Source organism: Saimiri boliviensis, chromosome 13 (genome assembly GCF_048565385.1).
Source record: "Saimiri boliviensis isolate mSaiBol1 chromosome 13, mSaiBol1.pri, whole genome shotgun sequence".
NCBI lineage: Eukaryota > Metazoa > Chordata > Mammalia > Primates > Cebidae > Saimiri > Saimiri boliviensis.
Window position 1 is genome coordinate 28,957,874 of NC_133461.1, and position 24,005 is coordinate 28,981,878.

Here is a 24,005-nt window from a genome sequence, read left to right on the forward strand (position 1 = left end):
TCCCAACACTTTGGGAGGCTGAGGCAGGTGGATCACCTGCAGACAGGAGTTCGAGACCAGCCTGGCCAACAGGGTGAAACCCCATCTCTACTAAAATTACAAAAAATTAGCCGGGCATGGTGGCAGGTGCCTGTAATCCCAGCTACTCAGGAGGCTGAAGCAGGAGAATTGCTTGAACCTGGGAGGCAATGGTTGCAGAGAGCCAAGATCACGCCATTGCACTCCAGCCTGGGCAACAAGAATGAAATTCCATCTCAAAAAGAAAGATTCTGTCTTTTAAAAAAAGAAAAGAAAAAGAATGTCCACAATACGTATTACACACAAAAAAAGAAAGTTGAAAAAAATAGATAAAAATAAAGAAAGTTGTAGAACAATGTGAGTTTGGGAAGAAAATATGCATGCAAATAAATTTGCAAAGAAAAAAACACTAGAAGGACCCACACAAAAGCATCCCGACTGGCTACATCTGAAGAGCGGAAGCAGGGCTGGGAGTAGGAGCACACTTTTGCTTTATTCAAGTCTATAATGCTTGATTTCTTTTTCAACAAATATGTCTACTTCTTTTGTCATAAAAAGAAATTAATCGGCTAGGCACGGTGGCTCGCACCTGTAATCTCAACATTTTGGGAGGCCAAGGCAAGTGGATCACCTGAGGTCCAGAGTTTGAAAGCAGTCTGACCAACATGGTGAAACCCTGTCTCTACTAAAAATACAAAATTAGGCGGGCATGGTGGCACATGCCTGTAGTCCCAGCTACTCAGGAGTCTGAGGCAGGAGAATCGGTTGAACCAGGTGGAGGTTGCAGTGAGCCGAGGTTGCACCATTGCACTCCAGCCTGGGCAACAAGAACAAAACTCTGTCAAAAAAAGAAAGAAGAAAAGAAGAGAGAGGGAGAGAGAGAAAGAGAGAGAGAAGGGAGGGAGGGAGGGAGGGAAGGAGGGAAGGAGGAAGGCACAACTGTGACCTTAAAGCATGAGAAAGCAGAGCAGAAACCACTGAATGAGTTAGTCTTGGAGGACAACGAGAAACATTAAAACAGCGCTGGAGGGCCACTGTGGTGGGAGGTGAGAATAATGAACGAGTAGTGCCTGCAGCGCTGAAGGCTCTGGCTGATGTAGAAAGAGATGGGACTGAGTCAAACACAGAGCAGAAAAGAGAGAACTCACTTCCATATCCAATTGTTCCCAAGACGTCGTTGAGTCCACAGCCGGGCTGGAAGTCACCCCCATTGGGGTAGATGTCAATGTGGCCCACAGGCATCTGAATGCCGATGCTCAAGCCGAAGGAACGTGTGTAGGTGTGGAGGACATCCACAAAATCCGCATCATCAGGAGACAGCCTCTTGTGGATATCCGCCCCCTCAAACATGGGCCCGGCAGGATCCAAACCTGCAGCAGAAGGGGAACCCAAACCAGCTCTGTCAGGCGCACCAAGTCAGTGAGTCCTGATTACAAGTTAAGTCTGAGTGTGCAGAATGAAGATGCCTTCTGAACCCAGCCTGGAGAATCAAGACATGGGAAGCATGGAAGAAAATAAGGAACCCATTTCCATATGCAATTGACCCCAAGACATCATTGGGTAAATTACATCCTATTGTTATGGAATTGACACTTTCTTCTGAAGCCTTCCTGTATCCTGACACCTCAGCCAAAGCCCATAAACTAGCCACAGGGTTCATGCTGCCGCCCTGCAGCTCCAAGGAACTGCTCCTGTTAAAACTGAAACAGTTCTAGAAAGAACTCAGACTGCCTGAAATGTAGCCATTTGTCCCATTCATCCTGCCACCGAGCACCTTTCACGTCCTTAATTTTAGCAGAATTTTTCCAGAATAACTAAGCTGCCTATATCCTTCTGGAAGGAGAACCCAGTCTCCCCAAACTGAGCTATTTGTGTTTGGACTTATTCTTCCCCTTCCTTTAGTTATGAGCCAGGCCGAGGGTTGGAATCATGAGAGAGAAGAGGATGCCCAATACACTGAGAATCCATACATCAGGCCTTCAGAATTGCTCTATTTTGCAGCCACAGTGAGAAAACCTTTCTGTCTCCAAACGTTTTGTGTTGAGCAGGCAAGCGGCACATTGAGAGCACTGGTTCTCATATTTGAAACTGCACAAATAGCACTGGGCACTTGTTAAACTTAAATTCCACCATACAGCTACACAAAGTTCTGGAGGGACATACAAGCAACTAGTTACCCGTATGTATATGCGCTGGGGGAGAGGGCAGGTAAGGGAACTGGACAGGTAGCCAGAACAGTAAGAGAGACTTTTCACCATCTTTTGATTTGAAAACTGCATTAATGTAAAACCTTTCCAAGAAAGAACTTGCAAAGTATAAAAATGCAGATTCCCAAGTCCCTGACCTCCTAGAGATTCTGATGGTTAGATATGAATTACGGAGCCTAGAAGTAGATATTCATTCCCCAGATGATCCTAAAAGTAGGTATTCTGTGGACCAAATATTGGAAATCTTTGTGCTTTGCTATCGATGGAACCTGAATTTATCCCTTAATTCATACAGCCCATGTGAGATCATAAGACACTGAGTGCCCGTCAGTACTAGCTACTGTTACCAAGCCCAAGTGATTATGGGAACCAGATTTATCCCAACCAGAACAGCTCTTTGCCCCACAGACACACAGGAAGGACCTGGAGAAAGTTAAGAGACAAAATGTGCCAGAAAGGAAAGGCCCCTGGAATAGCGGTTCATCACTACAAGCGGTTTTACCCCCACAGGGGACATCTGGCAATGCCTGGAGATGTTTTTTTGCCCCCATTCTGATGGAGAGAGTTGCTGGCATCTAGCAGGGCCAGGCCAGAAATACAGCTAAGCATCCTACAGTGCACAAGTCAATCCCCCCCAATACACACACACGCACATGCAAGCACACACACACATACCCCACACCAAAACCTTATCTGGCCCCAAATGTCAATAATGCCTAGACTGAGAAACCCTGGCCTCGAAACACCAAGACTGGGATGAGATGTGACCAATAGGAGTCCTGAAAGGAGGAAATGGGTGAGTGAACCGTGTTCACCACCCCCCAGCACATTAGAACCAGGGAGCGCGTCGGGAGAATGGAGAGGCTCATTTCAGGATAAACAACAGGCAGAGCTTCTGTCCAGAGGGGACAGTCCACTTGCAGAACTCATTACTCATGAGAACTGGTAGAGGAGGGTTTCCAAAAATTTAGATAGTGTTATATGTGACTAAGACAGAAAGGGAGCCCAGGCTTCTTGAGGGTTCAACCCTAGCCCAGGACCCAAAAGAAAGATGGCACGAAAGCAGCGTCTTCCCAGAATAGCCCGCGACAACCCATTTCAGAGGCGGCAAAAACCACAGTACTGACACAGCAGCCTCTCCCTGCCTCTCACCATGTCCCCTGGAGGAGACAGAAAGAGAGAGCAACATTCTGCTTTGCAATCAATACAAGAGAAAGGCTCTTTACTTGGTGTGAACAAAGATCCCCACCAGACGGTCAGTGCCATGGAAACCAGGCTGTGCTGAAGGAATGCCAGCAGCTGATGGGGTTTCACGGCCTGGCTGGTGGGCAAGGCTGGGCCTTCACCTACCCAGCCAGAACCTGCCTGCCCTGCTCTGACTGTCCTTGACACATATCTGTGGCCCACAGATTCAGGGGCACAGTGGCACATTTAACTTTTTTAACTAGGGATGAATGAGAAGGAAAACTGCCCCCTTAAATAAAGGGGAGATAGACAACCCCTACTTCTTTCATTCAGTCATAGACTCCTCCAAAGTTGCTTTGTCCAGCAAATGGAGCACGCACACATGCACGCATGCAAAACTTCTAGGGCTGTGCATTCTGGCCTGGCAGGGCAGGGCCTGCTCTAAGTTCAATAGTTCAATACCTCCTTTTTTTTTTTTTTTTTTTTTTTAGACAGGATCTCCCTCTGTCACCCAGGCTGGAGTGCAGTGACGCAATCTCAGCTCACTGCAACTTCTGCCTCCTGGGCTCAGGTGATCCTCCCACCTCAGCCTCCTGAGTACCTAGGATTACAGACATGCACCACTATGCCTGGCTACTTTATCTCTACCTATAGAAGAGGGGCAGCATAGCACAGCAGTGAGGTCACTGGGATCTGGAATCTGACAGCATGGGTTCGAGTCCGAGCTCTGCTACTTATAGGGCCCAGGATAGTGGACATTGTACTTTATCACTGAGTTCTAGTTTCCCCATCTGTAGAATGTTCAGGATTGCTATGTGGCTCACAGATAGCATAAAGTAGCTGTCACACATGAGGTATTTGACATTAGCTAGCATCTAGCCTATACATAGTGGACACTGAATTCACATTTCTTGAATAAATACATCTGCTTACTTACCTGTTTATAATGAACAAGACGCAGGTTCAATTACAAAGATACGACCTCTTTCCTAGTATATCACAGACTTCTCCCAGAAGCCTAAGAGAGTAAGACTCTAGCAAACCCCCATCCACACCCTCTGGCCCAAGCAAGATTGGGGTTCAAGTATCCCCTTGCAAGCCCCAGGCTAAGACTGCCTGGCGGCCTTGGCATAGTGCCATCACTGGACACAGGACCTATGCAAGCCTCAATCCATCCTCTTACCAGTTGCAATCACCTGGTCCACAGGTCCGTGAGAAGTCTACCAACTAAAGGGAGAGAAGGGGACACAGCCGCCTCCATCAGACACGCACAATAGCATGTGTCAGGTAAGTCAAATAATCCCGAGGTGCTGCTTGGCAACTGGACAGAGGCCAGACCCCTGCTCTACAGGGCAGAGGGAAGGGGCTGTGCTCAGGGCATGTGGGCTTCCATGCAAACATCACAGAGCACTAATTAGCATTCTGCCTGTCTCCCCTGCTATTCTCTAGAGAGAAGCCCTCACCCCAGCAGATGCCACTCAAACAGGCAGGGGAAAGAAAGAACTGGAAAACTCTCTCCCTAGCCCCATCTCATTTCAGATTTAGAAACAGAGAAAGGCAGGATCTGCATTTTGTCATTGTCACTGACACCCTGGCCTGATTCTAGTGTGTGCTACAATTGGAACTCAGCTGCCTGGATCTGAAACGTCACACCTATCATTCAGGGGCTAGGAAGAGGCCCTCAGACAGTGGAACTGGAATGGTTTCAGGCCAAACTGCTTTGTACCAGCAAGGGGTTAATGAGCAGTCATGGGTGGCCACATAATCATAGCCCACTTTGGGCAGCTCAAGCCCCACAGTCTTGGAAATCAAAATAAAGCTCTCAAGCTAGGACAAATCAAATCATCGGATCGGCAGGCATGTGCGTGCATGCGCGTTGGTGTGTGTGCAACGCATTTACTAGACTCAAGCCCAGGGACAAGGTTCAAGAGAGCCAGGAAAACCTCACAAATGTTCTCTTTAAAATTCTACCATACCAGCTTGTCACTGAAACCTGAAATTCTACCTTTACCAAATCATTATTTAGCTAATAATAAACTCTTCTACCTGAGTTTTGTTTTGCTTTTTGAGACGGAGTCTTGCTCTGTCACCCAGGCTGGAGTGCGGTGGCATGATCTAGGTTCACTGCAACCTCCACCTCCCAGGTTCAAGCAAGTCTCCAGCCTCAGCCTCCAGAGTAGGTGGGATTACAGGCATGCACCACCACACCCAGCTACTTTTTATATTTTTTGTGCAGACAGAGTTTCACCACGTTGGCCAGACTGGTCCCAAACCCCTGACCTCAAGTAATCTGCCCGCCTTGGCCTCCCAAAGTGCTGGGATTACAGGCATGAGCCACTGCACCTGGCCTGAGTTTTGTTTTAAAATGAAAACACTGCAGGGAAAGGAATTGTTCAGATCTCTCCTTCCAGGTGATCACCCTTAGTATCTTGGGAGTGAGGTGGAAGCTAGAGGTGAAGATAAATAAAATAACACGGGAAGGAGGAAAGAAGTTTAGGGAAACAAATTGACCATGAATTTTAGCATAGAGGAAGTTTTGTATATATACTTGAAGGGCCCCAAAATGAGAAAGAAAACATTTTATACTTTTCACAATCATTAAAAGATTTAATCCAAATGCTCTCATCAGTAAGATGCAGTTTTCAACATGGAAAATTCAATTTTCTATTGGTCCCCTGGGGACCAGTATCAGAAAGGTCCCTTTAATTACAAAGTTGAACCACCCATTCTAAATTGATAGCTATCATTCACAAATATACTACCTTATAATATGGGAAAGAGACTATTGGGAGACAAGATAGAAACCAGAGGCAGAGGCCAGGTGCGGTGGCTCGCACCTATAATCCCAGCACTTTGGGAGGCCAAGGTGGGCAGATCACTAGGTCAGGAGATCAAGACCATCTTTGCCAACATGGTGAAACCCCGTCTCTACTAAAAATACCAAACTTAGCTGGGCATGGTCCACCTGCCTGTAATCCTAGCTACTCAGGAGGCTGAGGCAGGGGAATCACTTGAATCTGGGAGATGGAGGTTGTAGTGAGCTGAGATCACACCACTGCACTCCAACCTGGTGACAGAGCAAGACTCCATCTCAAAAAAAAAAAAAAAAAGAGAGAAATCAGATGCAGAATTCAAACTAGTGGCCAGGCACAGTGGCTCCCTCCTGTAATCCCAGCACTTTGGGAGACCGAGGTGGGCAGATCACAAGGTCAAGAGATTGAGACCAGTCTGGCCAACATGGTGAAACTCCATCTCTGCTTAAAATACAAAAATTAGCTGGGTATGGTGGCAGGCACCTGTAATCTCAGCTACTCGGGAGGCTGAAGCAGGAGAATCGCTTGAGCCCGGGCAGCGGAGGTTGCTGTGAGCCGAGATCACACCACTGCACTCCAGCCTGGATGACAGAGTGAGACTCCAACTCAAAAAAAAAAAAAAAAAAAAAAGAATTCAAACTAGAATCCTAAAATCCAGTCTTCATTCTTTCCCTCTGAATCCTTGGGTGGAGACCTGAAGTGAACACCCAAAAGCTTTGGGGCAGGGCTCCACCAGCTTCTGCTCCTGAGTTATTAGCTATTTGCCCCTGGGCAAGTTGCCTCACCTCTCGGTGTCTGTTTCCTCACCTGCTGGACTAGAACAATGATTTTCAAACTGTATTCCCTGGTGCTCTGATACTCTGAGATGCCTCCAGGGAAAGGGAAACCCCACGTTGGCAAGGCTAACACAACCCATCATATACCCACCCTGCTTCACCCACAGCAACCCCCTCTCTCTCTGCCTCATATACTGGGGGACTGTGCAAGTTCAGTTTGAAAACAAAGGGTCCTGTGACTAAAAAGAACATTTGGGAAGTTTGGGATGAGGTGTTCTCCAGGTTCCTCCCGAAGCTAACCTTCTATGACTCACTCCACTGCCTCATTTGGTAGCATTCTGATTCAGCACAGCTGAGGGAGCCCAGCAATCACCAGCTGTTGGTGATGGAAGCGGAGCTCACCTGTGATTCGGCCCACCGTTCCTTTCACGAAGTTGCCAGCATACCCGGCCACGTGCGCTCCGAGGCTGTAGCCAATCAAGTGGACATTCCCGAGAGAAAATTCATCCTTCTCCTGCAGAAAGTCACCAAAGTATGTGGGCAAAAGAGCAGGGTCCAGAGCCCCCAGAGTCAGCAGCAATTCAACAATTCAATCACTGTACAGGAGGAGACGCAGGCGCCGTGGGCACAGACTCCCCAGAGCCCCTCTGGCTTTGTTAGTGATGCCACGTATGTGGGTCACAGCCAGCTTAAGGGAGGCCAAAAGGACTTGGAGCACTGCAAATGCTAAGCACGGGGCAGGGTGGAGGGTATGACTACAGGCTGAATACCTGGCTGTTTCCTACGTATTTTCTGTTCTTTCTGGCAGTTTCTAAGAGAGGGGAGGGTGGTGAGGTCAAAGCTGCCTTAGTCACTGGAGACTACAGTGCCAGCCACAGCCCTCAGCAGAATGCCCTCTGCCTGCCCTCTAAGTCCTGACCTCCACCCAGCCCCTGCAGCTGCTGACTTCCTCCCCACAAGCCCACCTGGGACCCAGGCTTGAAGCACTGTCCCCTGTCGGAGCACTCATTTGGGGGGTAAGGAGGTAACCCCACGGCTTGGGAACCAAACTCTGTAGAACAGGCTAGACAGAGGACAGAGGGATTACTCGAGAATCCTGACCAGAATTCTACCAGAATTCATCCCACTCCATGGGAATAAGGAAGGCCGGGCCAGAATTGCCCAGATAATGATGCTGCTTTGACAGTGTGGCCTGCCCTGCCTTCTCCCGGCTAAGTCCATTGATCTCAGGCAAATTATTAACCTATTAAAAGTAAATAGGCTGGGTAAGGTGGCTCATGCCGGTAATCCCAGCATTTTGGGAGGGTGAGGCAGGCGGATCACCTGAGGTCGGGAGTTTGGCACTAGCCCTGCCAACATGGTGAAACCCCATCTCTTCTAAAAATCAAAAAAATTAGCTGGGTGTGGTGGCAGGTACCTGTAATCCCAGCCACTCAGGAGGCTGAGGCAGGAGAACTGCTTGAACCCAGGAGGTAGAGGTTGCAGTGAGCTGAGATCATGCCACTGCACTCCAGTGACAGCGAGACTGGGTGACAGCGAGACTCCATCTCAAAAACAAAAGTAAATATAAGACTTCAAGATCTGTTTTCTACACTTCATATTTTAAAAGAGGTATTAGGCTGCATTTGTGAAATAACCCCCTCCCCACCCTCAGCACAGCCATGCTTCAGAGGCGAGAGCAGGCTTCGTAGGAATTTCAGATCACAGCCTGCCCTGGTTCCTGGCCATCCCCAACCAACCTAAGGGCATCTGTTTCTAAGATTAGGAAAGAAGAACTCATAAAGCCAATTTTCAGCAAATTAAGAAACAGGAAAAATCCAGAGATCTGACAATAATTAAAAGGCTTTTGAAAAGTTCCAGCATTCAAGTATTCCGAGCAATACTTAATTCAACAAAACTTTTAATCCTAAAGATTTGTATCAGACTCCAGAAGTTCAGAGCAACAGATGTATGATCTGCACTTCTCAGGAAGACTGGGGTTTGAGATCCTGCTGGCGACAGGAGACTCCCCCTCAGCCCCCGGTACCTGCAGCCAGTCGAGCATCCTGGCAATGCTGTGTCCCACCGCCCTGGTGTTATTGACTGCATCTGTGTAAAGCTGGTGGGCCAGGGGGAGCCAGTCAACCACAACTACATTGGCGTCCTTCTCTCTGGTGTGCAGTGCTGACACGAGTTTGTGTAGCCAGTTTTCAAAGATACCACTCATCTGCAGAGAAAAGTGGAAGTTATTTTTTACTCTCCTCGGTTTCAGTAACTCCTAAACAATATGGGATTCCATTCTATATGACCCTCTCTCCAGCTAATTTTTATTTTTTGAGTCAGGGTTTTGCTCTGTTGCCCAGGCTGGAGTGCACTGACAACGATCTCAGCTCATGATAGCCTCAAACTCCTGGGTTAAGTCCAGGAGAGGTGATCCTCCCGCCTCAGCCTCTAGAGTAGCTGGGGTTACAGGCACACATCTTTTTTTTTTTTTTTTTTTTTTTTTTTTTTTTTTTTTTTTTGAGATGGAGCCTTTCTCTGTCTCCCAGGCTGGAGTGCAGTGGTGCAATCTCAGCTCACTGCAACCTCCACCTCCTGGGTTCAAGTGATTCTCCTGCCTCAGCCTCCCGAGTAGCTGGGACTACAGACATGTGCCACCATGCCTGGCTAATTTGTTGTATTTTTAGTAGATCTGGGGTTTCACTGTGTTAGCCAGTATGGTCTCCATCTCCTAACCTCGTGATCCACCTATCTCAGCCTCCCAAAATGCTGGGATTACAGGCATGAGCCACCATGCCTGGCCAATTTTTAAATTTTTTGTAGCAACAGGGTCTCACTTTGTTGCCCAGGCTGGTCTCAAACTCCTGGGCTCAAGTGATCTTCCCATATTGGCCTTCCAGAGCACTGGGATCCAGAGCCAACATGCCCAGCCCCCAGCCAATTTTAGAACCTGCACGTTGGCTGCTCAGAGACCAGATATTTGCACATGAGCAGGACCAGCACAGGCAGAATCACTATGCAGGTATTTGTTTTCCATTGCTCTTTACATCACCAGTATTTCCCATCAAAACTTTCCTAGCTAATGTCCTATACTGTTGCCCCACTGTCTGCTAGGGCCACTATGAGATATGCGTTAAGGGTGATACTGGAATGAGGCTGATATGAGTCCCTGTTACAGACAGGCAAGTGGCCTGGTCCATCCTTCAAAGGCAGCTGGGGAGGGTTTCCCCGGAGAATTCGGTTTTCTCTTAGAGATGCAGGGAGATGCTGTCTCCTAGGTGAATGCAGAGTTAACAAGTGAGCCCTTCCCACAACCCATCTCTGCCATCCCTCTTGACCCCAGAGTAGGGAAAATCTGTCCCTGGAATCCCAAATTACAACTGAGAACATATTTTCCCACAGAAACAAAGTTATAAATGGTGACTAGTCCAGTTGTAAACCTATCCACAAGCACATTGTCAAATAAATAGATTTTCTGTGCCTAGCCTGGGAACCCAAACGCCATTTACAATCTTGCTTCTATGGGAAACTGCTGTTCCGAGTTCCAAACAGATTACAAAAGAACTTTCTGGAATGCAACCCATTTGTAAGTCACAGGCAGCTTGTATTTGCATTTTGACAGGGGGCCTTAAACAGATTCAAACGTATGATTCCGATTGCAGCCTATTTGATGAGCAGGGATGCACAGGCTCTTAATCATCTCTGCATTCATCAAAGTAGGTAGGCACCTACCCTCTCCTGCCCCTGACCGCAACCGTGGATCTTAGACCTAAAGACCCCAAAAGCATGTAACAGGTATGAATTTCTCATCATTAAGAGGAGACTGTCCCCTTCCAATTAGCCCAGGCAGAAATCTGCTCACTTAATAGTGCCATTTCCCTACAGACTGTCATTATATGAATGAATAAATCCCTGGCTGGTCAAAAGCTTCTGAAGCTGAGTGCTAAAGCCCTTTTTTGTTGAAGTTTGTCATGGGCTTTTCAATGTGAATTGCTCAGCTAGGACACATAAAGAGCCCCAGTGCCTTTAAACGGAGCTATCTCTATGCAAACAGGAGGGCACTATGCCAAGGGCAGCCGGCAATCCAGGCCAGCTGGCTACTCACAGGTTCTCGGAGCCAGTCAAGTTGCTTTAGTTAAGCTCAGCTCTCACGGCAGGATAGCCCCTTCCAGGCAGTGGCTGACCAGCGTAATTAAGTGTAATTAAAGGGGTCCTTCAGAGCCAGCGGAGCTGGGCTGCTGCCCTCAGGAGAGCCACTTTCTGAAAGCCCGTTGTGTGCCAGCATTAATACTACCCTGCTGGAGTCCAGATTGCCCCTTAGCGAATGCCCGTTACATTCTTCACAGCTGTCTGAAATACAAGCAGCCCACAAGGAAACGGGGGAAGAGGGTTTGGAATCTGGAAACACCAGAATTGTTTCTAATTGACCAAAACAAAGGGAATCAGATCTTGTGTAAAGCCTCAGAGCTCCCTCCCGGGGCTCACCGTCCATCCATGAATGATGAAAAAGGTTTTAGCTGTCATGTTGAAACCGCAGTCTTCTAAGTGCTGGCTGTGCCCGAGGGAGAGGTAGCATCCTTCATGCTCTGGGTCCTTGGAGGTGCGGAGGTTAAACCTCACAGAGGGTTTGACCTCAGCCTGTACAGCTTTGGGTTTGTGGAGCTCATCTGGGAAGAAAGAACAGAATGTGGGTGCATCTAGCAGACTTGGGGAGTGAGAGACCTGGGGTCTGGTTCTATGTCAATAGTGAGCAAATTGCTTAAGCCATCTGGGTTTCAGTTTTTACATCTGCTGAATGTTCCCTTTTCACCTCCCAGAAAAACTGTGAAGCTATTATAAAAAGGACATCTCATCTATACTTAATGTGTATTAGTCACCAGTATTTATTACTGTCACTAGAAATAAATCGGTCTCTCTCTTGCTTTTCCCTTTCTTTCGTGTCAAAAGGAGTTGTCCTTCCTTCCTACTTTTAGAGCACGGGTCCTCAATTCTTTTTCTGAAATGCTTGGGACCAGGTGAGTTTCAGAATTCAGAAGTTTTCAGATTTTAGAAAGGCATTATGGAGCATACACCATATATCATATAATGCTGCCAGTGTGGTCTGGGCTATCCCCCCAGATCAAGCACCCTAATATTTCTGCAGAGAAATACATAACCACTCACATTTGAGGGCAAGCATAATCTATAGCCTCTTGTCATCTCAGGCCGGGTTTTTGCTGCCAAATGAGTTCAGATCAGGTAAGGCCAAACAAGCTCTTGCTGCCAAACAAGTTACCAAACACATTTTCCAATTTTGAGAGATTGCGCATTTTGGAATTGGAGGCAAGAGGCTGCTGATCTGTTGGAAAATAGGCTTCCCCTAGTGTTCCCATCTAGGGAACCTCAGGCATCCTCAGCGCCCTTTCTAGTGGTGGCATATGCCAGGCGTTCATCCAGTTTAAGTGAATGACTGAAGCCATGGAGAAACTCCTAAGGGCAACAGAATCCCCCTTCCAGCTTGACTGCTCATGCACAGTGCCAACTGGGAGATGGCCCTGCTCCCAAAGTGCAGCTCATGTCACTGATGGCCCCTGCGGCTTAACACTAGGTAGGGGCTGTCATCACGACATCATTTCAGAAAGTCACACATGGAACCACCAGGCACTCTTACAGCCATCCTGGATGCATCACTAGTTAACGGGCCAGAGAGTATCAAATCTATCACCCAGCAGGGAAAGTCGCCAAATGACCATCCTGGAGTTAATTTATCTCAAAGTTAAGAAGCAAAAGGAAAAAAAAATACCAAAAGGAAAGCAATATAACGGTGGAGAGGATAGAGGGAAAGGAGTGGGAGGGGGGGAGAATGCAACAGATGGAAGAGGGATAAGGTTCCAGAAAAGGCTGCTGAATGCACATGGGCAGAAATCAGGTTAACTGTCATGAAAGTCAGGAACAAAAGCTCCAACCAGCAGAAATGTGAACCACAGTCATAACGAGTTCGACAACTCCCCAGCTTTTACCCAGATAGCCACTCACGCAGAGACCAGGTGGGGAAGTCTAGGAGAAAAGGTGGCTGCTGGCTTCCTGAGACAGATCTGTGGATAAACCAGCATAAGGACAAAGACTCTTCCCCTTGGCGTCTGACCTGCTCTGACCGCAAAGTTCTTTAGCTGCATCTGTACTACTTTTGGCCTGGTCACTTCAGCCTCTGGAACTTTCTGATTGTTCTCGTGCCTCCTTCTCTCACCCACTTCGGCTCTTTGCTCAATGGCCAACTTCTCCACAAGGCCTTCCCCGACCACATTGCCACATCGCACCACCTTCCCCGACTAGCATGCCCACCTTCCTCCTCTGCTTGATTTTTCTCCATAACACTGAGCACCATTGACATTTTAATCAGTGCTCTGCCTGTCTTCCCACCACTGAAAGGTAAGCATCACAAGGGTAGAGATTGCCATCTGTTTCATTCACTGCTGTCTCCCCTGCTCCCAGAATAGTGCCTGGCTCAAAGTAGCCATACAGGAAATAGTTTTTGAAATGAATGAAATGACTCACACAAACTCAGAGGCATGAAACACAGAAGTTAGAAGGAATTTTAGCATTTAACAGGTGAGGAGCCAGAGATGAGACCTGCCCCAGGCAATTCTTCTAGTTAGCACCAGAGTTGGAAACATGCTGAGTTGAGCCAAGCTTTCCATTCATTCACAGACACCCTCCCACACATGCAGAAGCCAATGCAGACCTTTTGGCACAACCTCAGCAGACTAGGAGAAGATGAGATGATGGGATTCCGTTTGGGGGCTCCCCAGCCCTCCCCTGCTTAACCAGCTGACTTAGTTCTCACTCTGGGTGACTGAGTGGCTCCCCCAGGGCAGGCTGCTTCCACTGGAAAAGGCTGCCATGCAGATCTCAAGAGGAAGAAAAGCTAGAAGCCAGAAGGAGGAAAGGGAAGAGGAGTGGGAAGAGGAAGAGTGGGGGAGCACAAAAGTGTTGAAGAGGAAAAGCCTGGCAATCTGGGGGAGTAAGCCCTGCAGCTTCTAAGCACAAGTGACCTACTGGAGGCTCCCGGCAAGCACTAATCAAACCACAGCCTCCTACCCTGCTACCTGAACTTTCAAGACGCCTACATCAAGATTAAAAGGCAGCTCCAGGGCCGGGTGCGGTGGCTCAAGCCTGTAATCCCAGCACTTTGGGAGGCCGAGGTGGGTGGATCACGAGGTCAAGTGATCAAGACCATCCTGGTCAACATGGTGAAACCCCGTCTCTACTAAAAATACAAAAAAGTTAGCTGGGCATGGTGGCACGTGCCTGTAATCCCAGCTACTCAGGAGGCTGAGGCAGGAGAATTGCCTGAACCCAGGAGGCGGAGGTTGCGGTGACCCGAGATCGCGCTATTGCACTCCAGCCTGGGTAACAAGAGCGAAACTCCGTCTCAAAAAAAAAAAAAAAAAAAAAAAAAAAAAAAAAAAAAAAGGCAGCTCCAAAAGACAGAGGTCTTTCTAACAACCGTCTTGCCTCTCAGACCTCCAGGTTCAGGCATCGGGACAAGGTTTCGGAGCTGCTGGCGGGCCACTGAGCTGGCTGGACAGCACCAGCGCGGGTGAGGGAGCCATATAAAGGAAGGGGGTGGGGGCGAGAGGGCTGGCCAGAGGCAGTGCACCCTGCCAGCCTTTCCCTCTTGCATGACTTGCCCGGGAAACCTACATCAGAAGCTCGGAGAGACAAGTGGACTCCAAGGTGGATTGGAGGAGAAATGGGCAGCGCAGTGGGAAAGGAAGAATTTCAGAGGAGCAAGGAGGGATTGAAGAACCGTTAAGACAGAGGGGATCCAGCATAGAGAAGTGGCTAGGGGGAGTAAAAATAAATGCAAGTTACCTTCCAGCCGTCCCTCTGGATCAAAAGGTGCAGGGCTCCCCGCAGCAAAACAGCAATAGAGGCTCCAGAAACAGAGCAGAGGAACGGAGTTTCTCATCTTGCCTTGTCACAACCCCTCCCCCGAGACAGGAGTTTTAAAAAACAAAAACCACCTCTCGGTGTTTCCAGCAGTCTGGGCTGGTAAGATCAGAAGTGGGCAGCCTTCTCTCGACCAGGGGCTGGGGGTGCGGGACGAGGAGAAGGTGGAAAAGGAAAATTTGGCCTCACGGAGCCACGGGCAGTGGCAGGGAGCGAGTGTGAACGGCTTGCACCAGAACCAGGTCTGCCCTCGCCCCGAGCCGCGGAAAGGCTAGGGCTCGCTGCTGTCACACTCCTATAGAGGTAGTTTTTAAAAGTATGGGAGTCATCTGACCCATCGCCAGATGGTGATTTGCATAATTTATTCCCGTCTCTGGACTCTGATTGGTCCCACCTTCGCAGACGCCGGAACCCAGATTGAAGAAAGTTTGAATGAAAGAGCTGCACCCTCACAACGTGGACGCCGCACGCGCAGCCTAGCTTCCTCCCCGGCCCGCTCCGGCAGCCCCAGCTTTCTCCCACTGCCCTCCCCTAGACCCCTAGATCCTCCTCTCGCCCCTGCCACCCTAAGTGGCGGGGGCGGACATTTCCCCGAAACTCTGCGCCCGCTGGGGACGCGATCCCTGAAGAAGGAGATCACCCTCTCCAAGGCGCAAAGCCACACTCTCTCTGTGAGTGGCGTATCCGCTCCCCGGGCCGGGAGTCCGTCGGGGAAGAGCCACTGGTCATCCCCTTTGTCCTTCCCTTCTCCCTCCAGTCCCTCCCAGCGAGGGCTGCAACAGGTGCAGACACCGCGGCCGCGCAGTAACCCGGCGGAACGAAGCGGCTGTGGGCTGCGGCCGGCGTTGGAGGATCCCACAGTCCCTGCTCCAGGTCCTCGCTCATCCACTAGCTGCAAAACTCCAGGCGAGCCAGCCAGCTTCTCCGAGGCGGTTCTCTCGTCCGCAATACGTGGGTGATAATGTATCCGCGGCTGAGAGATGTTAGGAAAACTAAGAGTTCACATAGCAAAGAACTTAGCGCGGCGCGGGGCGCCGGGCGCCGGGCGCGTGGCAGGCGCTCTCCTACGGTGGGGTGGAGGGCTAGAGGAACACCAGGCGACCTCCTTAAAGGAACCAGGGAGCCGAGATTTGGGGTCTAAGACGCATAGGCAGCGCCCAGTGTCGGCCGATGAGCAGTAACTCCTTGGTGGGTGAAATCAAGCACCTCCTTTCTCTCTTTTCTCCATCATTTCCTCCCGGCTCTCCTTTCCTTTATGAATATCGGTCCTGGGGCAGAAAGCAGCGAGCAGAGGGAGAATTTGGCCCAGAGTCTGCGTCTGGCGCTGGGGAGCGGGGACTAAGCCCGGAACACCCGCGGGGCGGCTGCGCTAACAGCCACTACGGACGCAGAGCTGGTGTGAGAGGCTGAGAGGCTGCACCCAGCCGTCCAGCCTCGCTCCAGCCGGAAGGAGCCGGCTCTTCAATGCGACACCCTTGACCGCGAGTAACCCTGCAGTCGCCCAGAACAAGTCCTGCCCCTGCCTAGGGAGGCAAACCCTCGAAGCAGCCCCGCGCTCTGCCTCCCCAGCCTCGGGTCTTCAGCTGGAGAGACCTGTGTGGGGAAAGTGAGCTGGGAGCCAGCAGATCCTGTTCCGACCTTCCCTTGTTACTTTTGTTACTCCAGCTGTCAGCAGAGCACGCTTTGTCCCTCTCGTGTGTTATCACTCATTAGCAGGACGCAGGCTGGCTTTAATTTTTGAGTACAGAAGTCAACTGTCTGCATGGGATGGCAAATGTCGCCCCCAGATATATTGTTCCCACTCTCTCTTAATTGGCAAACTATGCAGACATAGGTGTGTGTTATCTTCATTTTACAGATGGGGAAACTGAGTCATGGGGACACGCTGCAAATTTGAAGAAAGTCTCAGGACAACTCTCTTCTCTGTTCTAGGTTTGATTTGGTCAATTGACCTTTAAATGTGAGCCCTTGGCAACCTGGTTGCTATCTCTTTAGTGGCTGAGGCAGGGGGTAAGCTGTAGTCAAAAATCCTCTTCCCTAGCCCTGGCAACATAGAGAGACACTTGTCTCCACCAAAACAAAAAAAAAAAAGAAAAAATTTTTAATAGCCAGGCAAGGTGGCGCTCCTGTAGTGCAAGCTATTAATACTTGGGAGGCTGAGGTGGAAAGATTCCTTGAACCCAGGAGTTCAGGGCTGCAATGTACCACGATCACACCACTGCACTCCAGCCTGGACAACAGAACAACAACAACAAAAAACTCCTTCCCTGTTCTGAGTTGCTCACAGCCATGCTTCCTAGATAATTAACTGGATAATGTGGAGGGTGTGTCTTGAGAACCTTTGTCATAGGCAAGATACCCCCACAGAAGCTAGGGTATTTTGCAGGGTATTTTTGCAAGGTAGTCCTGCAAAGTTGGTTATCCTGCCTAGAAAAAAAAAAGAAAGAAAAAGCTGTGTTTTACAGGTTCAACAAAATCAACATCCATTTTTTAACTGCCAAGGCTATGAAACCATTCAGGTTTTATTACTAGTTGGTTAGAGTGCCCTCCTGTGTCTCTGCATTAAAATATCATATGAGAACTTTCAAAGGACATAATGAAATTATAATTGTAGCATTAGAATGTATGACATCAACAGTTCTGCTTCATACTTCCCAGAAGAACAAGGAGATCCGAAGAGACTCCCATGTGAAGGAGTTCCGGCTGAGGAGTCTCGAGGGAAACTTCTGCTGTGTTGCAGTCAAAATTTCAAGGTCTCAGGCAACACAAGGAAAGGGTTCCAGTCGTTCTTACTTGGCAGCCCAGCATCTAAAGACCCTTCCTATGTTAAAGGAATAAATCTTCTGCTTATGATAAGGGCCCATTTTCCACTTAAGAAAAGCTCAAAAGCAATTGCTCACCTTCCCAGACTCCCTTGCAGCTAGAGTCCCCTATTCAAATTCAATCAATTGAACTCTGAACTGGAAACTAACGGGGCTGGAAGTACATACCCACTTCACTCTGCCAATGGGCAACCTGCTCTGGTTCACAGGGGCAGCAGTGGAGTCACTCACAGACTAGTCTGCAGTGGGATTTGGGACATCGCTATCTGCCTGAGTATATCTTCCAAGCTTCTGCCCTGCAGAGATTCCAATTGTTATCCAATATTCTCTAAATGAGGTCCTCTTGTATATACATTATCCAGAGACTGTTTACATTCTTGCAACTAAGAAAATGACTTAATTGCCAGATGCTTATTGAGCAGTACTAGGGAGGATACACTGGCCTAGGGACCATCTCTGTGCTCTCACAGACACAATGCAGAAAGTTACAAGTGCCAGAAGGCTGGCTGATAATGTAGAAGTTCCCAAATACCTGAACCAATGCTATCCAACATAAATATATAATACAAACCACATGTGTTGGTCAGGTTGTGCTGCCAGAACAAAATACCACAGACTTAGTGGCTTAAAACAACGGAAATTTATTTTCTTATGGTTTTGGAGGCTAGAAGTCCAAGATCAGGGAATCAGCATAGTCAGTTTCTGGTGAGGGCCCTCTTTCTGGCTGCTAGATGGCTGCCTTCTCACTCTGTCCTCACATGGCAGAGAGAGAGAAACGGCGCTGATGTCTCTTCCAATAATAACTCTAATCCCATCATGTTGCCTCACCTCATAACCTCATCTAAACCTAATGATCTCCCACAGGCCCCATCTCCAAGTAAGGGCTTCAACATAGGAATTTGAGGGGATCCCCATTCAGTCCATAGCAGCACATATATAATCTTATGTTTTCTAGTAGTGCTACTATAAAGGTAAAAAGAAACACATGAAATTAAAATTGAGCAGCTGGGTGTGGTGGCTCAGGCCTATAACCCTGGCACTTTGAGAGGCCAAGGCAGGAGGATGACTTGAATCCAGGAGTTTGAGACTAGCCTGGACAACATAAGGAGACCTCAACTCTACCCAAATAAATAAGTAAAAACATTTTTAAAAAGAAATTAATAATGTTAATATATTTTACTTAACCCAAGATATCCAAAACATTATCATTTCAACATGTATAAAATATAAAACATAAATATAAAAAAAATTGAGATATTTTTCATTCTTGTTTTGAAATCCAGTGTGTATTTTATACTTACAGCACATGTCAGTTTGGACTAGCCATATTCAAGTGCTCAATAGGCACATGTATCTGGTCACTACCATATTGGACAGCATAGATCTAGTGTTAAAACTAAAACAAACCTTTGAGATCATTTAGTACAACCATCTCCCTTTACAGATTAACTGATTTGCTCAAGGTCACACAGTTGGTAAAAAGGCAGAGATGAAACACAAACTTTTTTTTTTTTTTTTTGAGAGCGTCTCACTCTGTCACCCAGACTGGAGTGCAGTGACACAATCATGGCTCACTGCAGCCTCAAATTCCTAAGCTCAAGTGATCTTCCCACCTCAACCTCCCAAGCTGCTAGACTACAAGTACCTGCCACTATGCCCAGCTACTTATTTCCTTTTGAGATGGAGTCTTGCTCTGTTGCCCAGGTTAGGGTGCAGTGGCACCATCTTGGCTCACTGCAAGCTCTGCCTCCTGGATTCAAGTGATTCTTCTGCCTTAGCCTCCCAGGTAGCTGGGATTACAGGCACCTGCCACCACCCCTGGCTAATTTTTGTATTTTTAGTAGAGACAAGATTTCACCATGTTGGCCAGGCTGGTCTCAAACGGCCTCCCAAAGTGCTGGGATTACAGGCATGAGCCACCGTGCCTGGTCTTATTTTCTTTTATGTTTTTGTAGAGACAGGGTCTCACTATGTTGCCCAGACTCATTTCAAACTTCTGGGCTCAAGCGATCCTCATGATTGGGCCTCCCAAATTGCTGGAATAACAGGCATAAGCCATGGCGCCCAGCCTCTAATTCCAAGATGGGTGCTTTTCCCATGGCCTTTCCCCATTCAAAGACAGAAGAGATGATGAAGGACTGAGAGGACCAGACTTAGTGGAAGACCTGAAATAAAGACATACCACTGCCTCAAAGAAAGACACAAACGTGACCCCTTCAAACACTTACTCAGCACCTACCACATTCCTGCATTGTGCTAGATGCTGTAGGAAAGTTGAAAAGAAACAGCAAATAAAACTGAATGCACAGCTTACTCACACTCTGAATTCCAAGTGCAGAGAAAAGAAAAAGTTTAAGTGAAAGAAATTGATAGGACAGACCATTGGGTGAAGATAACACTTGGGAGGACCTTAAGGGATGAAAAGCTCTTACTTTTTGGCCTTGGCTAGCACTTGGATCCTCCTGAGTTATTTGCTGCCTATAAAGCTTAGAAAGGACTGCCAGGTTTCCACCAAGGGAGCAGCATCTCTATGCGTACCTGGTCTTAGTTCTGGATAACACGTAGCCTGGCTATCCCCTCAATAAGTTAAGAGGCCTGAAACCTCCAACCGCTTAAGGGTTTTGGAGGAGTTTTTCTAGTTTTTGTGTATGTGTGTGTTTTGTTTTTGTTTTTGTTTTTGTTTTTTTGAGACAGCATCTCCTTCTGTCTCCCAGGCTGGAGTACAGTGGCTTGAGCATAGCACACTGCAGCTTTGAACTTCTAAGCTCAGGCAGTCCTCCCACCTCAGCTTCCCAAGTAGTTGCAACCATAGGTGTATCCTGTCGCGCCCAGCTAATTTCTTTGTTTTGTTTTTTGAAATGAAGTCTGGCTCTGTTGCCCAGACTAGAGTGCAGTGGCACAGTCTCAGCTCACTTCAACCTCTGCCTCCCAGGTTCAAGCTATTCTCCTGCCTCAGCCTCCAGAGTAGCTGGGATTACAGACACACACCACCACACCCAGAAAATTTTTGTATTTTTAGTAGAGATAGGGTTTCACTGTGTTGGCCAGGCTGGGCTGGTCTTGAACTCCTGACCTCGTGATCTGCCCAGCTTGGCCTCCCAAAGTGCTGGGATTACAGGTGTGAGCCACTGCACCCAGCCTTGCTTTATTTTTTTATAGAGACAGAGTGTCACTATGATGTCCAGGCTGGTCTCGAACTCCTGGCCTCAAGCCATCCTCTTGCCTCAGCCTCCCCAGGAACTGAGACTACAAGCATGAGCCACCAGGCCCAACTCTTGCTTAGTTTATATTAGCAGGAAGACTTCCTCTAAGTATAGTCAACCAGAGCAGCATTTCCCCATGTGGCCCTAGGACACTGCGAGGTGTTACATGAAATAAAAATGGGAATGCTGAGTTAAGCAAGAACAGGCTTTCTCCCTGTACAACTCCTCAGGACTTCTAATATGTTTTATGCCATCAGTGGCTCAGCTTCAGGATCAAGATCCTTAACATGCCTACACCGCTTTCCATGAGCTGGCCCAGGTGAAGGGCAGCACCTCACCTCACAGCCTTGTCCCTCCACCTTCCTGCCACACTGGCCCTGCCACCAGCTCCTCTAGATCCATGTCATCGAGTGCAGCATCCACAGGCCACTTGTGGCTACTGGGAACTTGAGACGTGGCTGGTCTACACTGAGATGTGCTGTAAGCATACAATACCTACCAAATATTGAAGACTTCAGACAAAAAAAGAATGTAAATTTCTACATTAATAATTTTTATGTTGATTGCACATCAAAATAACAATATTTTGGACAGACTGAGTTAGGTAAAATATTAAAATTATTTTTTACCTGTTTCTTTCTACTTTTCATGAGGTTGCTAGAGAAGTTGTAATTACGTATGTGGATCACGGTAGATTTTTACTGGACATCCTAAAGCCTTGAGATCTGTCTGTTGGTCTGGTTAATGGTAACTCTGCAAGCTCCAGATAACTGTTTGCATCCTTTCCTCAAAGCCACTTTCCCTGACCCCTTGCCTAGGTTTCCTATAAGCATGTTCCTTTCTTTTGTAGAACTTACCTTGGTTTGTAACTATGCATTATGTGTTTGGCTATTTGATTAATGTCCATCTCCCCATTACCGTAAAAGATCCACGAAAGCAGCAGTTGACTTTGCTTTCCTTTATTACCATTCTCTAGAGAATGGCACAGGCTTTATTCTGGGCTCTGGAGAATGGTAGTAAAGGAAAGCACAATAGAAAGAGCTTTCTACGTGATTACAAAAATGAAGTGTGTTGTGAATCTCCAAGAAAGGGACTGAGTTTTCAGCTTTTACTAAATTGATCTGACCACAGAACCCTCACCCCACAAAAAGTTTAGTGAGTGTTAAAGCAAACTAAACATGGCCTGAGAAGCACTTCTACTTCTGTATTTGAGTCCTTGTAGACAAACCATAAACTAAATTAATAGGTAGATGAGATTGAGAATGTAATTTAGGAGTATGTGCCTGTAGCAATAGCTGAGTCTTAGCTAATCCCAGCTCAATCTTCAACCTAGTTGCTACTTGGAATGAAAATGGGAACACTGAGTTAAACAAGAAAGAACGGGCTTGCTGTTATGAATGGACACCATAAACTGCTGAGGTTCAGCTCAGAGTGTTTTTCTGAGATGGAGTCTCACTCTGTCACTGATGCTGGAGTATAGTGGTGCAATCTCGGCTCACTGCAACCTCCACCTCCCGGGCTCAAGCAATTCTCCCACCTCAACCTCCCAAGTAGCTGGGATTACAGGCATGCCACCACACCTGGCTAGTCAATTTCAATCTTCAACCACTCAGAGTGCTGAGTGTTCAAACTGTGTTCAAATAAGGCAAACACCAACCTGTAACTAATCTAATTGTTTTTGTACCTCACTTCTGATTTCTGTACGACACTTTCCATTTTTTGTCTAAATCTGTTCTGACCACAAGGCATGCCTAGAGCCTCTCCAAATCTGCTGTGATTCTGAGGGCTGTCCGATTCTCGAATCGTGCATTGCTTAATTAGACTCCTTTAAATTTAATTTGACTGAAGTTTTTGTTTTTAACTTGAGGGATCAGAATTCTCCAGGAACACGGTCTGGGAAGCATCAGGTTAGAGACTACAGAAGAGGATAATTGAGTCTAAATTGAAATCTCCACTTGCAATATGACCTCAGCTCTCCTGAATGCCGAAGTTACCTTCTGATCAGCCAAGAACTTCAAAATTCTGAGCAAGCCTAGAGATCAGCAGCTCCTGCTGATGGTTGCTGTGATACCTTGGTTCTTGTCTTCTTGGCTTAAAATAATTTAAACAGGAGACACACAGCAAAGGAGGTGTAGCACAGAGTAATTTACTGCCAAAGAAAAATAATATTTTGAAAGCTAAGTGCGGAATAGTTGATATAATTTGGCTGTATCCACACCCAAATCTCACCTTGAATTGTAATCCCCATAATCCCCACGTGTCAAGGGCAGGACCAGGTGGAGGCAATTAAATCATGGCAGTGGTTTCCCCCATACTGTTCTCATGATAGTCGGTGAATTCTCATGAGATCTAATGGTTTTATAAGCATCTAGCATTTTCTCTGCTGGCTCTCATTCTCTCTCCTGCCATCCTGTGAAGAGGTACCTTCCATCATGATTATAAGTTTTCTGGGACCTCCCCAGGCCTGCTGAACTGAGAGTCAATTAAACCTCTTTTCTTTATAAATTACCCAGTCTTGGATATTTCTTCGCAGCAGTGTCAGAATGGACTAGTACAACAGTACACCCTGGGAGAGTTCAGGGCAGGCTGCATGTAAGGATGAGACAGCAAAGACTGGCATTAGGGGACTCCCTTTCTGGGAGTCTCACATGATTATTCATAAGAAGGTGGGAAGAGGCGCTGCTAGTAAGCATGTTCTGGGGCGTCCTCTGGGTGCACGTGTGCAATAGCCATACATGTTTGTTCATACATTGTGTGCCTCACAGGTATCTGAAATCTCCACCCAGGGGTGTGTCTTTTACTATTATAATGAGCAAAGGGTCAGTCCGAGGACAAGTAAAATCAAAAGGTACGTGCTCTCTAGAGGGGAAAGTCTCTGCTGAAGATAGCTTTGTTTGAGTGAGCTGTTACAGTGTGAATGCTGAGGCTTATTGTGTTGACTGTGGGGTCATCATGGTTGCTGCCTCCTGAGAACACGGTCACTTCCTTGACTACCTATCCTGCCTCACTCCCAGGGACAGGACTGTAGCCAGCACTGTACTGATGAAACACAGCTGGGCGAACCATGCAC

General features: G+C 47.6%; 1 protein-coding gene across 3 annotated transcripts in view; it reads right to left on the reverse strand.

The window, feature by feature from the left end:
- LIPG (lipase G, endothelial type) overlaps positions 1-24,005 on the reverse strand; it is a 70,930-nt gene that overhangs the window by 13,100 nt on the left and 33,825 nt on the right. The window contains exons 1-5 of one of the 3 annotated variants that reach the window (XM_003926076.4): positions 14,833-15,427; positions 11,464-11,645; positions 9,026-9,205; positions 7,402-7,513; positions 1,167-1,388 (exon numbers count right to left, since the gene is read on the reverse strand). In XM_003926076.4, coding sequence (XP_003926125.1) covers positions 1,167-1,388; positions 7,402-7,513; positions 9,026-9,205; positions 11,464-11,645; positions 14,833-14,929 — 793 coding nt within the window. In that variant the 5' untranslated portion in view covers positions 14,930-15,427. Of the gene's footprint in view, positions 1-1,166; positions 1,389-7,401; positions 7,514-9,025; positions 9,206-11,463; positions 11,646-12,141; positions 14,399-14,832; positions 15,428-24,005 lie in introns of those variants that run through there. The other 2 variants (XM_074383486.1, XM_010336834.3) reach the window with 2 other exon arrangements.